The following is a 14,401-nucleotide window of genomic DNA, read 5'->3' on the forward strand; positions in this document are numbered from 1 at the left end:
TTTAAGCTTTCAACATTCAGTACAAATATTTTAGATATTTGACCTGGGCTTTCTTCTCTGTCAGCAATTTCAATCTAGACCAGGCTACTTGTCACAGTGGGTTAGATCAATGGGCTGAGAACCAGGGAAACTCAGAGTTCAAATCTCACTTCTAACACTGATGCTCCTTGTGACTGTGGACTAATCACTTTATCCCCCATTGCCCCAGATAGCTCTCTGTGGCAGGGTCCTGTTATACTTGAAAACTCTTACCCCACTGTACAATGCTGTGTATATCCAGTAGTGCAATAAATATGGGTCTGTTGATTAAGATGATTCAGAAATGATCAGTCTCAAACTGTCCACACTGAGACAATGATCATTCAGACTCTTTTTTTTTTCCCATGGTCTTTGCACCAGTTTTCAAGTGAAAATGTACTTTAAAACTTTTCATAGAAACAGGCAGATAAAGATCATGTGGCCTATCCAGTCTGCTCATCCATGCCATCTGGATCATGTGGCCTATCCAGTCTGCTCATCCATGCCATCTGTTCTCCCTTTCGCTCCTTTTGAAATCCTGTGTACTTATCCCGAGATCTCCACCACTTCCACCAGGAGGCCATTCCGTGAAGTATTTTCTCAGGTTACCCCTGAGCCTGTCCCCTTCCACCTTCATTCTATGCCCCCTCGTTCCTGAGCTTCCTTTCAATTGAAAGACTTCGCCACCTGTTCATTATGCTGCATAAATATTTAAATGTCTCTGTCATCTCTCCCGTCTCCACCTTTCTTCCAAAGTGTACATATTGAGATCTTTAAGTCTGTCCCAATATGCTTAATGACGAAGACCACTGACCATTGTAGTAGCCACCCTCTGGGCTGACTCCATCCTGTTTATATCTTTTTGAAGGTTGGGTCTCCAAAATTGTACACAATATTCTAAACGAGGTCTCGCCAGAGTCTCTTATACGGGGGCATCATTACCTCATTTTTTTTCTTCTGGCTATTTCTCTCCCTGTGCACCAGGGGCGTATCTGGACTCCGGCGGTAGGGGGGGGCCAGAGCCAGAGGGAGGGGGCACATTTTAGCCCCGCCCCCGCCGCCCCCCCCTCCCCGCCATTGCCAGACACCCTCCTCCCTTCCCGCTGCCAACCCTCCCTCCCCTCTGTCGCTTACTTTTGCTGGCGGGGGACCCCAACCCCCGCCAGCCGACCCGAGATCTTCTTTAACTTTCTTCTATCTTCGTCCTCTGCGTGGCCGACGTGTTGCTGCTGTTGTGCAAAGCTGAAATCCAGTTTCGGAGTCTGACGTCGCAGCACGTTACGACGTCAGTCAGACTCCGAAACTGGATTTCAGCTTTGCACAACAGCAGCAATACGTCGCCAGCCATGCGGAGGACGAAGATAGAAGATCTCGGGTCGGCTGGCGGGGGTTGGAGTCCCCCGCCAGCTGAAGAAATATTTTTAAAGGTAGGACTCGGAGGAGGAAGCGGATCTCGGCTGGCGGGGGTTGGGGTCCCCCGCCAGCAAAAGTAAGCGACGGAGGGGAGGGTTGACAGCGGTAGGGGGGCCAGGGCGAAATCTGCGGGGGCCCAGGCCCCTGTGGCCCCACGCAGATACGCCCCTGCTGTGCACCCAACCATCCTCCTAGCTCTTAGCTTTTTCTACCTGTTTGGCCACCTTAAGATCATCACATGTGGCCAGGCTAATGCACTACCAGAAAATTTAATTTCTATGTCAATTGAGGGCTGTTTGATCATCCTTCAGTGTTCCTTTACAAGTATAGTGCAGACAGTGCTGTTGCCTTATCTGGATTATTGTAATTCGTTATATGGAAGTGTTTCTTTGCCATATTCTGTAAAAGTTGCAATCTTTAATAAATTCAGCCAGACAGATTTTTAGGATGAGCAAATTTGAGAGATCGTCTCCACTGCCTAGAAGACTTCACTGGCTCCTGGTTTATTTGCGAATACATTCTAAGATAGCATGTACGTTTTTTAAGTCTTTGCAAGGACAAAGTTCGGTAGGGTTCATAAGTACATAAGTAATGCCACACTGGGAAAAGACCAAGGGCTCATCGAGCCCAGCATCCTGTCCACGACAGCAGCCAATCCAGGCCAAGGACACCTGGAGGCTCATTTTCAAAGCACTTAGCCTCCCAAAGTTCCATAGAAACCTATGGAACTTAGCCTCCCAAAGTGCTTTGAAAATATGCCTCCTGGTGAGCTTCCCAAACGTACAAACATTCTATACATGTTATTCTTGGAATTGTGGAGTATTCCCCAAGTCCATTTAGTAGTGGTTTATGGACTTGTCCTTTAGGAAACCATCCAACCCCTTTTTAAACTCTGCCAATCTAACCGCCTTTATACCACGTTCTCCTGCAACGAATTCCAGAGTTTAATTATGCGTTGGGTGAAGAAAACTTTTCTCCAATTTGTTTTACATTTACTACACTGTAGTTCCATCGCATGCCCCCTAGTCCTAGTATTTTTGGAAACGTGAACAGACGCTTCACATCCAGCTTCTTGAGCTGCTCATACATCGACCATGGCATTTCCAAGTTGTAGAGGGGTAAAAATAAAAAGTGCTTTGAATCCTTTTTTAAATATTTAGCTGTTAAAGTCTGGAATTAACTACCAAATTATATAAAATGCTCTAACTCATATTTTCTATTTAGGAAAAGTTTGAAGACCTTACATCTTCTCTGATATTGGTTCGTTTATGCTATGTTTTAATTTTGGCCCTGATTATACTTGCAGTTGCAGCTGTACATGGTCGTTTCTTACAACGTAAGCTGCGATTGGATTCTATTAGAAGTTGCTCTGACATAAGAGAGATCCATAGCATAGCATAACACACCAAGTCCCGCTCCGCTTTCATGCACAGAAGTACTTTGACCCCTAAACTGTACCACTGTCTCAGGCTTTTGCAGCCCAAATGCATGCATGACCCCACATTTTTTAGCATTAAATCTTAGCTGCCAATTTTTAGACCATTCTTCAAACTTCGCTAGGTCCTTCATCATATTATCCACGCCTTCAGTGATGTCTGTCCAAGTGCAGATTTTGGTGTCATCCGCAAAGAGGCTAACCTTACCAGACAGCCCTTCAGCAATCGCTTACGAAACTGTTATAAAGAACCGGCCCAAGAACCGAACCTTGTGGCGCTCCACTGCTAACATTTTTTTCCTCAGAAGGAGCTCCATTACCTTCTGTTGCCTTCCACTCAACCTGTTCTTAACCCAGTCAGCCACTTTAGAGCCCATACTGAGAACACTCAGTCGTCTATGTAGAACCGTTTTAAAAGAGTTTGCTAAAATCTAAAGACTACTACTACTACTTATCATTTCTATATTGCTACTAGATGTACGCAGCGCTGTACACTTGAACATGAAGAGACAGTCCCTGCTCGACAGAGCTTACAATCTAATTAGGACAGACAAACAGGACAAACAAGGGATAAGGACAAAGAGTAGCAAGATTCCGGATTCCCAAAGAGTAGCAAGATTCCGGATTCCCAAAGAGTAGCAAGATTCCGGATTCCCAAAGAGTAGCAAGATTCCGGAATCCCAAAGAGTAGCAAGATTCCAGAATCCCTAAGACTACTACTACTTATCATTTCTATAGCGCTACTAGACGTACGCAGCGCTGTACACTTGAACATGAAGAGACAGTCCCTGCTCGACAGAGCTTACAATCTAATTAGGACAGACAAACAGGACAAATAAGGGATAAGGACAAAGAGTAGCAAGATTCCGGATTCCCAAAGAGTAGCAAGATTCCGGATTCTCAAAGAGTAGCAAGATTCCGGATTCTCAAAGAGTAGCAAGATTCCGGATTCTCAAAGAGTAGCAAGATTCCGGATTCTCAAAGAGTAGCAAGATTCCGGATTCTCAAAGAGTAGCAAGATTCCGGATTCTCAAAGAGTAGCAAGATTCCGGATTCTCAAAGAGTAGCAAGATTCCGGATTCTCAAAGAGTAGCAAGATTCCGGAATCCCAAAGAGTAGCAAGATTCCAGAATCCCTAAGACTACTACTACTTATCATTTCTATAGCGCTACTAGACGTACGCAGCGCTGTACACTTGAAAAGATACCCTTTGTAGGGTGTCCACCCCAGGTGGGATACACATCTAGCACTCGATCCAATTCTCTGGTCACCCAGTCAAAGAAATTAATCAGAGCTGCCTCTAGTCCTGTAATCCACTGGATTCCAAAAACTTTACTATCCTCTGTCTTAAAAGCATTTATTAAGTCAGACTTACCAGCCTGTAGCTCCCAACCTTTTCCTTGCGTCCGCTTTTGTGGCGAGGGACCACATCTGCTTTTCTCCAGTCCTCTAGGACAACTCCCGTCTCTAGAGAAGCTTTGAAAAGGTCAGTCAGCGGAGCCGCTAGAACTACCCTATAAAATGTTTAATATTTGTAAGCAGTGAGAGAGAGACTCGGCCAACACCCCAGTGCACGTACATTTAAAAAGATAAGAGATCCATTTAAAATTATGCTTATTTTAAGCCAAATTATCCATTTCAGTGAATTGGCTGAAAAAAAAAGCCAACCATGGATAGCTTTAACATAACATTTATTCTTATAGCCCACAATACCTCGCGGTTTGATGCAGGTTATTTATTTTGTTGCATTTGTATCCCATATTATCCCACCTCTTTGCAGGTTCAATGTGGCTTACAATTCACCATGGATACTGGAATAGTAGAGAATATAAATTTAGTTTTACAGAGGGTTTTGGGTGATAGTGTTAAAGCAAAAGATAGTATAGAACATTTCTGGATAAATTAAAGATTGTACAGTTACAAGTGTTGATCGTTGTGATATATCTTGTCGAAGAGAGAGGTTACATAAGAAAAAGAGACTGAACAGTCAATGTTATACAAATAGCAAAATATACCAATAACGATCATTTCTTATTAAAACTCAAACAGATATGTCTTTAGCAAACGTCTCAAATGAATATAACTTGAAGCTTGATGTTAAGGAGCTTAATAATAGTCTGGACCAGCAACTGAAAATGATGGACTTTGAAATATTTGCGAATACAGCGCAATTTACGCATCGGAAAAGAACCTTCTGGATAGCCTTATTAACTTACTTTATTTATTATTTAGATTTTGCTCACACCTTTTTCAGCAGTAGCTCAAGGTGGATATTTCTCTGTCCCGGGAGGGCTCACAATCTAAGTTTGTACTTGAGGCAATGGAGGGTTAAGTGACTTGCCCAAGATCACAAAGAGCAGCAGTGGGATTTGAACTGGCTGCCTCTGGATTGCAAGACCGGTGCTCTAACCACTAGGCCACTCCTCCACCCCAAAGAATCTTGTTACTCTTTGGGGAATCTTTATTTATTTAGATTTTGCTCCCACCTTTTTCAGTAGTAGCTCAAGGTGAGTTACATTCAGGTACTCTGGATATTTCTCTGTCCCAGGAGGGCTCACAATCTAAGTTTGTACCTCAGGCAATGGAGGGTTAAGTGACTTGCCCAAGATCACAAGGAGCGGCAGTGGGATTTGAACTGACTGCCTCTGGATTTCAAGACCGGTGCTCTAACTACTAGGCCCGTCCACTTGAAGCTCCAAGGTACTTGTTGAATCAAAAAACACCCCTAAAATCTTCACAGAAGGGGAGAAAACATACTTTCCTTTATTAATTATAATGTGAGATTTCTTAGGCTCCTTGGAACCTGTAATCAACAATGTCTTTTCCTTATTTAGTTTCATTTTGTGGACCGACATCCAGCGTTCGACAGCACTAAATATTGGTTGTATATTTGATAATTCTTTAGAAACTTCTGATTGAATTTTATCCCAAGGTTCTCCTGTGTAAATCCCAATAAATGTACATAGAAATTTAAATAATAGTGGGAATAAAGGGGAGTCCCAAGGAACCCCACTCACATTACTCCAACAACCCGACAGATTGTTATTTTAACTCTATATTTCGTATTTTCGAGAGAGCCCTGAAACCAAGGTCTAACAGACCCCGAAATTTGTACAGCATCAAGAATCTGCTGGAGAACTTCAGAATCTACCAGATCGAAAACATTAGGTCAAATTGTAGAAGTAGAAGTCTCTTCCTTTCACTAAGCCACAGTCGTATTGTTAAACATTGTGCCCACTACTGATTCCATATTAAAATTCGAGCGGAATCCAGATTGATACGATTCTGTTCTAAAAATTGAGCTAATTGATCAGCTCCTGTTCCCTCCATCAGTGTCTTATTGCTTTGAAATTATACCCACTATTTATTCATTCACCACTGAACGACCCCTAACCCTGCCTTCACCTAAATGTTTATAAGCACTCATTATATGGACGATTGGCCGGCTGGCTCTGGTTGTCTGTACTGTTGTTCTGTAGAACATTATCCTATGTCCCACTGTCCTTAATTCATGAATGTGAAGAGCCTCATGGGGGTGGCACCTGCCCTCTGCTACCAGATCCAAGGCCCAGGTGCAATGCTGCCTGTCCTTCTGGCATCTCCTCTGGAGAGGGTATTTTTTTTTTTTTTACTGAGCGAGATAGAGAACCCCTTCATTCCACAGTCAGATCCGGCTTGGCGCTGTTACATCTGAATGGCCCTTGATACGTTGTTACACTACACTAGGTGGTCAGAGAAGGGCGGCAGGTGAGGGAGCTGTCTGGGGGTGGATGACCAATTCTGTCTTTTTAATCCAACTGCGTTAGCTTCCAGTTTGATTCTGTGTTTAGTCTAAGATTTTGTGTGATTGGACACTGAGCTGTTTGGTGTTGAGACTGACCACTGTGTTCTGGGCAGTGAGGAGGGAGAGCGTGTTGGCTGTTACTGGCATGAAGGTTGATGACGAAGGCTGACTACCACAGAGCCTTTTCCAGTTCAGGTCATATTGTGGTGGAACGCTCTTCCAGTAGCTTTCAGGAAGGAAATGGAGCCGACTGGTTTTAAGAGCTATGAAACCTTGGTTTTTGGGGTGGGGGTGGGGTGGTGAGGGATTACTGATTGTCGCTTTACAACATAAGTGTTACCATACAGACTGAGGGTCCATCAAGCCCAGTATCCTGTTTCTAACAGTGGCCAATCTAGGTCACAAGTACCTGGAAAGGATCCCAAGTGATTTTGTTTTTGTACACCTGGACATTTGGGTCTCTAAATAGAATTTAATTCTAGATAGGATGTTTCTAGTTCCTTCTGTCTGTCTACATCACATTGCTATTTGCAGGTTCATGTGTTTGACTTCCCTCCAGCTTATAGATTTGGACTCGGCAAAAGAATGCCTTTTTCTTACCTTTTTTTCTTTTTTTTTTAACAGAGCCGAGAAAACAGAAGTCCTGAGCGATGATTTGCTGCAGGTAATGTATCCAAACTATATGCTATATAGGTGGGGGGGGGGGGGGGTTGGGGGGTGCTCTCTTGAGGCCTTCTGTCATCAGGGGATCTGGGTTGTGGGAGAGGGAGAAGGGGTACCAGGAACCCTGATGCTGCTACCTGGAAGTTAACCAATGCCCGGTCGATATTCAGACAGTGCCTGGTTAGCTTGGTGGTAAAGTTTGAACAGCCATATTTTTTCTAACTTCGCCATTACTTAACCGGTTAGCAGTCTGAATATTGCCGCTAACCGGTTTAGTACGACTCTGCTCATGGACCACCCGAGTAGTAACCGGACACGCAGGGTCTCTTGCTGCTGATATTCAATGGTACCATCCGGTTAATGCTGCTGAGGTTTTGCAGTTAGGCAGGCACAAGTGATTTAACCAGCCAGTGGCTCTCCTGCCATGTTAAATTGTTTTGAATATTGACCAGAAAATATATGCTTTGAATGTAGAATTCCCTTTTTTATTATTATTAGATTCCTGATGGTACAACTAGAGTTAGTTTATATGTTACATACAGGTTCTTTCTTTGTCCCTAATAGGCTCATAGTCTTAAGTTTTTGTACCTGGGGCAATGGAGGGTTAAGTGACACCCCAGGGTCAGTGGAGGGTTAAGTGACATCCCAGGGTCACTAGGAGCCATGGTGGGAATTGAACCCATTTCTTCAAGTTCTCAACCCAGTGCATTAACCATTAGGCTACTCGGACTCTTAAGTACCCAGACAATTATCTTTGTACCATCGTGTTCGGGCCATGTTATTGGAATTCCATATTCCTTGTTTATGGAGCTGGTAGCTTTATCATGTAACCCAAGATCCTTCTGTAATACCATATGTCAATTCTCTACACACTTCAACCATTCATGATGTATTGTAAGCCACATTGAGCTTGCAAAGAGGTGGGAAAATGTGGGATACAAATGCAATAAAATAAATACATATTAATAATACAGCATATTTAGTCTTGGTTCTAGTATTTTAAGTTAATTGAAGGTGGCAGCCTGGTAACAGCAGTGGCAGGGGAACTTTATTTTGCTTATTTGTTACATTTATACCCCACATTTTCCCACCTATTTGCAGGCTCAATGTGGCTTACATGGTACCGGAGAGGCGTTTGCCCAGTCGGTTGATAGCAAATACAAGGTTGTATAGTGATCGAATGAGGTATATGTGGAGAGTTGGAAGGGATAAAGATTGCGTGATGTCCTGTTCGATCATAGTCACGCTGTGTTGGTAGGTGAAGAGGGTTACGTGGGGTCGTTGGGGTAGGCCTTTTTGAAGAGGTTGGTTTTTAGTGATTTCCTGAAGTTCAGGTGGTCATGGATTGTTTTCACAGCTTTTGGGAGGCCGTTCCGTAGTTGTGCGCTTATGTAGGAGAAGCCGGATGCGTGAGTTGTTTTGTATTTCAGGCCTTTGCAATTTGGGTAATGTAAGTTTAGGTATGGTCGTGATGATCTGTTTCTGGTTTGTAGATCTATTTGGTCTGTCATGTATCTTGGGACTACGCTGTAGATAATTTTGTGGACCAGAGTGCAGATTTTGAAGATGATCCTTTCTTTGATTGGGAGCCAGTGCAGCTTTTCTCAGAGGGGTTTGGTACTTTCAAATCGTGTTTTACCAAATATCAGCCTGGCTGCTGTGTTTTGGGCGGTCTGGAGTTTTTTTTGTGAGTTGTGCTTTGCATCCCGCGTGGATTCCGTTGCAGTAATCTGCATGACTTAGGACCATTGATTGTATTAGGTTTCGGAAGATTTCTCTCGGGAAGAAAGGTTTTAATTGCTTAAGTTTCCACATTGAGTAGAACATTTTCTTTATTACGGAGTTTACCCTGGGAAGACTTGAATTGGATACAGCAGAATTTAGTGACTTCCTTTGGAATGTGATGTGACCTCTCTTCAGTCCTAAAAAGTGAATGAAAGAGAATGAGGGAGTGGGGAAATGAGTCTAGTGCTCTGCACAGTCCATTCTTTGCCATGTGGGGGCGTCCTACCTTTTGGGCAATGGAGGGATGGTCACTAATAGAAAATTACTGATAATAACTTGGGAGGTTTCATTGCTGTTCTCTTGTAGTATTCTCATCTTTGTTTGAGACGGTGCTGCTGTTAAAATTAGGGGCAGATCGAGAGACACTTTTTTTTTTTTTCTCGTTTGTTCTGGCATCTCTCTGTGATCTTGGAAGTTGAAAGTTACTAGCTGTGGAGATGTGAAAGAGCCGTATGTGAGATTTTGAGACTCTGCACCATGTAAACAGCTTTTGCTTCTGTTGGGGACCCTGGCACTTCTGAGTTTGTGGGGGGGGGGGGGGGGGGGTTGTCTCGTGTGGCTAGTGCACATTAGAAGCTTGCTCTGGGAGCCGCTGAGTAGACTTGAGTTTCCTGCATGGTGGAGGCCTGGCTACACACACACATGGAAACTTTTACTGGGCTACTTTTCCTTGGGAAGCTGCTTATCAGAGTTCTCAGCCTGTGCCGCTGGCTCCGTTTTTATAAACATGTTTTCAGCTAAATTTAAAAAGAATAGGAAAAGCTCCAGCAACATGTTTTCTGGTCGGCAGCCAGAGGTTGGTTAGATGCAAGTTGATTTTTTTCCAAGAAGGTTTTACAGTGCTGGTGGATACCTGGTACTACACATCTGATAAGGGCTTTTGAGATTTCTTTGGATTGAAAAGTTCAGAGTATCCTTTGAAGATAAGTAACTCCGAACCATGTGGTTTTGTGCAGCTGTCGCTCCCTCCCCCCCCCCTCCAATGCTGCTCTCCTTTTTCAATGTCTGCAACAGCAGCCAGTTTTCACCGATGAATAAGATGGCATACATCCTTTTAAAAAATAGGGTTCCCCCTGCCAGAATGGTCCCCATTTTCTAAGAAATGTAAAGTTGTCTTCCCCATAGATCAGATAGTGGTACAAGGAAGCGATATGGTGAACATTGAGATAGCAAATGTGTATTCAATAACAGACAGATCAAATTTTTCCAAATTATTCCTATCAGTGGTTAGGCAGATTACAGATTTCTCTAAAACATAGTGTGAATTATCAGTAAATAGCAGAAGTCTACAAAATAAGACTGAAGGATTGTATTGTAGGGACTAAATACGTGTATTTGTTTCAGAGACGTAGTGAAAAGAGGATAACCAGTGGGATGTTATGATGCCAGACTACAAATTAGACCAAAGTGACAGGGCACCTTATGTTAAGGATGGATAGAGTCCTGCAGGAAACAAAATATTGTGAACAATCTGCAGACTCCAAGGTGGAAAGACAAAAAAGCAGATAGGTTAAAAAATATTTTATTAAATAAATATTCAAATCAGCCCGACACTGGCCGCGTTTCGCCCAACAGGGCTGCGTCAGGGGCTACATAAAGTTCCTTTAAAATCGGGTTGTAAAATGTGCGGAAGTCTGAAATCATAAATCTTCCAAAATGTAGTAAAAAAAAACATCATAACCGGATAATCATGAAACGTAGTACCTTGAGTACCGTCCTGTACCTTCGCAATTCTGAAATGCTGAAAAAAAAACAGACCTTATGAAGAAAAGCAGTCTTTATTAAGTTCATCAATACTCCCGGGATTCATATACAAGTGCCCGACATGGCCATGTTTTGCCAGAAAACGACTGCATCTGGCAAAGATAACCAAAACATTAAGATGCATAATAAGTAAATGTAAACATCAAACTCCTTTAAAAAGTTATGCTAATAGCTTCATAAAACCATAAATAAAGACTCATAATTAGACCATATACATAAAACACATGCATACAATTGTAAAATCACATAATCCAACCAAATAGTAACATACATAGTAACATAGTAGATGACGGCAGAAAAAGACCTGCACGGTCCATCCAGTCTGCCCAACAAGATAACTCATATTTGCTGCTTTTTGTGTATACCCTACTTTGATTTGTACCTATGCTCTTCAGGGCACAGACTGTATAAGTCTGCCCCACCTCCCAACCACTGGCTCTGGCACAGGCACAGACCGTATAAGTAAGGAGGTCTTTTACAAAGGCGCAATAACAAAAATCAGGTGACGGTAAACACCACGAAGCCTGTTACATTCCTATGGGCATCTCGGTGTTTACCACCAGCTGATTTCTACCGTGAGCTAAAAACGCTACCGCAGCTTAGTAAAAGACCTTAATATCAATATAAGTTAATGTGGTCTAATTATACCCAGTCAGTAAAAAGGAGAAAAATTCTTACCCTGCTGGTGTAAAACCTTAAACTTCAACACTAGTAACAACCAATTAAAAATACAAAAACAAAAAAAAACATATAAAATGCTGTCACAAAACCTTGAAAAGATGGAAAAAGGAATACTTTCAACTAATTGGAAGTTCCAAGCGAGTGCTGTCTGTTTTAAGATCTGGTTTTACAGTGATGCAGGACCTGGTGTGAGAAGTACCAGCGGTGGGGCTTTTAAACTTGATTGTGTTGTGATCACTATTGCAACATAACCACAATAGGGAGGACATTAAGGAAAGTGCAGCAGCATTTAACTTTAGAAATGGAGATTCTCATATAATGAGGACAAAAACCAAAAGGAACAGTTGCAAAGGTTAAAAATTTGCACTGAGGTGGACAACATTTAAAAAGTACTATTTTGGAAGCCCAGAGCAAATGTATACTGTGCATTAGAAAAGATCAAAGGAAGACCAAATGGTTGCTAATGTGGTTTAAATGAGTTAAGTCTTTTGAAGCCAGAAAGAAATCTTTAAAATAAAATGGAAAGAGCCAAAAAAGAAAGTGAGAGCATAAGCACTTCCAAGTTAGATATAAAACATTAATATGGCAGATCAGAAGAGAATTTGAACAGAAGCTTTCTATAGAGGCAAGAGTTTGTAAGGAATTTTTAAGTACATTTGAAACAAGAAGGAAGAGAAACTAGTTGGACCACTAGGCAAGTGGGGGAAGGGAAGAGGAAGATGACGGTAGAGGATTCTTTGCTTCAGTCTTTTTTTTTTTTTTTACTTGAAATGAGGCCTTTTTTTGAAATATTATTGAACGGTAACAAATACTGTTATCCAGAAGTGGCAACATTAAACCTGATTTGGGTTTAGAACCGCTAGTCTGTACTTTTTGAAAGAGTAAACAGTTTGGATTACGTGTTCCACTCTTCTCATTTTATAGACCTCTATTGTATCTCTCTTCTCCAAGCTGAAGAGCCCCAAACTCCCGAGCCTTTCCTCGCCTGAGAACTGTTCATCCCCTTAATCAATTTGGCTGCACTTTCTTCTAATTCTGCTACAGCTGCCTGTTAAGGAGAAGTGGGGGACCAGCGCTTCAGAGCTGATTTAGGTTTGGGAAGAGATTTTTAAATTATTATTATTGCAAAATTGCCTACAAATGTTTAGTGGGGGGGGGGGGGGGGTTCTCCTTCCCTTACTGTGAAGAAAAAAACTTTCACAGAAGGTTGACTTATGGACAGGGGTAGAAAAATATTTATTTATTTATTTTGTTACATTTGTACCCCTCATTTTCCCACCTATTTGCAGGCTTAATGTGGCTTACATAGTACCGTCAAAGGCGTTCGCCAAGTCAGTTGATAACAAATACAAGGTTATATAGTGATTGAATGAGGTAGTTGTAAGGGTCGAAATGAAGATTTTATATTGCTAACTGAGCATTTTTAGAAACCAGGGAAATGCTTTTCTGCTTTTTCACAATTTTATTTCATTCTTCTTGTTGGCTAACAGGTTTTGGGGTTTTTTTTTTTTTTTTGTATGTATTTCTTTTTGTTTTGTTTTGTTTTTCCTTGCTCTTCCCCTCCCAGGGGCCACTAGTCTCATTTGTCCTCATCTCTCTAGGATCGTTTCTTCCATCCTTTCAGTCACTGTTTTCTGTCCCATCTCTTTCCTTATTTTCAGTATTTATATACAGCCTAGACCTAAGCGGTTTACAATTTTCTTTTTCAGGTACTGTAATGGGCTCACAATCTAGTATTACGTTGTACCTGGGGCAATGGAGGGTTAAGTGACTTGCCCAGGGTCACACAGATCTGCAGAGGGAATTGACCATTGGCAGCAGTGGGAATCGAACCTGGTTCCCCAGGTCCCAACCCACTGCACTAACCATTAGGCCACGCCTCCACTTACGTTCTTCCTGTCCTGCCAGTCTCCCTCCTGTAATAGCAGCAGCAGCCACTGAATCTCACCGTTTCTCATGGTGGCCCAACACGTGATACTGTTCCTGCCACAGATGTTGCTCATCCATTAGATGACAGTCTCTCTAACTATTTAGGTGCTTGTGAAATTTTTCAGCCCAGTTGTGGTACTGATTAGATTAAAAGAAACGTTGTCTGTGGGGGGATGTAGTGGAATGGCCTAGTAGTTAGAACACCAGACTGAAAAATCAGAAAAGCCAGAGTTCAGATCCTGTTCTTCCTTACTGCTGCTTGTAATCTTGTACCTGAAAGAAGTGAGGTGAAGTGTTTTTTTTTTATGGACAGGGCAGGGAAATACCTGTGTGAATAGCTCTGGAAGGAGGGAGCCACAGGATGAAGGTGAAAAGGGACAGACTCGGGAGTAACCTGAGGAAAAACTTCTTCACGGAAAGGGTGGTGAATTTGTGGAACAATTTCCCAATGGAGGAGGTGGAAATGAAAACTGTATCTGAATTCAAGAGAGCTTGGGACAAGTACACAGGATCTCTAAGAGAGTAAAAGGGAGAGCACATAGTCTGGCTGGTCTTTATCCGCCTACATTTTTCTCTGGTTGCCTGTTCATTATCGTGTACGTTTTAAAATTCTTTGTCTGACTCATAGAGCATATAATACTGGTCAGCCCTAATAACCCCTTTACATTACTTCTGCTGGAATTAATTTGCAGAGAATTCCACAGTATTGCACAGAATCTGCGCTCTGAGAGTCAGCTGGCAGACCTCCCCCGGCCCACAGTAAAGTCTTGCTGGCTCCCCTGAGCCTTGGTCCTGCCGCCTCTTCTCCCCCCTCCCCCGAGCCTTAACGGGCCCTCCCTGGGCCTACCTGAGCATGCCCTGGTGGTGTAGAGGCCTTGTCAGCATAGCCGCCGAGAGGGGGGGCAGGGGGGACAAAATTCCCCGGGCCT

At 42.7% G+C, this 14,401-nt stretch overlaps 1 protein-coding gene across 1 annotated transcript in view; it reads left to right on the forward strand.

Annotated features, from left to right (window-relative positions):
• ARHGAP17 (Rho GTPase activating protein 17) overlaps positions 1-14,401 on the forward strand; it is a 156,806-nt gene that overhangs the window by 46,967 nt on the left and 95,438 nt on the right. Inside the window, exon 2 of the mRNA XM_030211990.1 lies at positions 7,275-7,314. Coding sequence (XP_030067850.1) covers positions 7,275-7,314 — 40 coding nt within the window. The remainder of the gene's footprint in view (positions 1-7,274; positions 7,315-14,401) is intronic.

Source organism: Microcaecilia unicolor, chromosome 8 (genome assembly GCF_901765095.1).
Source record: "Microcaecilia unicolor chromosome 8, aMicUni1.1, whole genome shotgun sequence".
Classification (NCBI taxonomy): domain Eukaryota; kingdom Metazoa; phylum Chordata; class Amphibia; order Gymnophiona; family Siphonopidae; genus Microcaecilia; species Microcaecilia unicolor.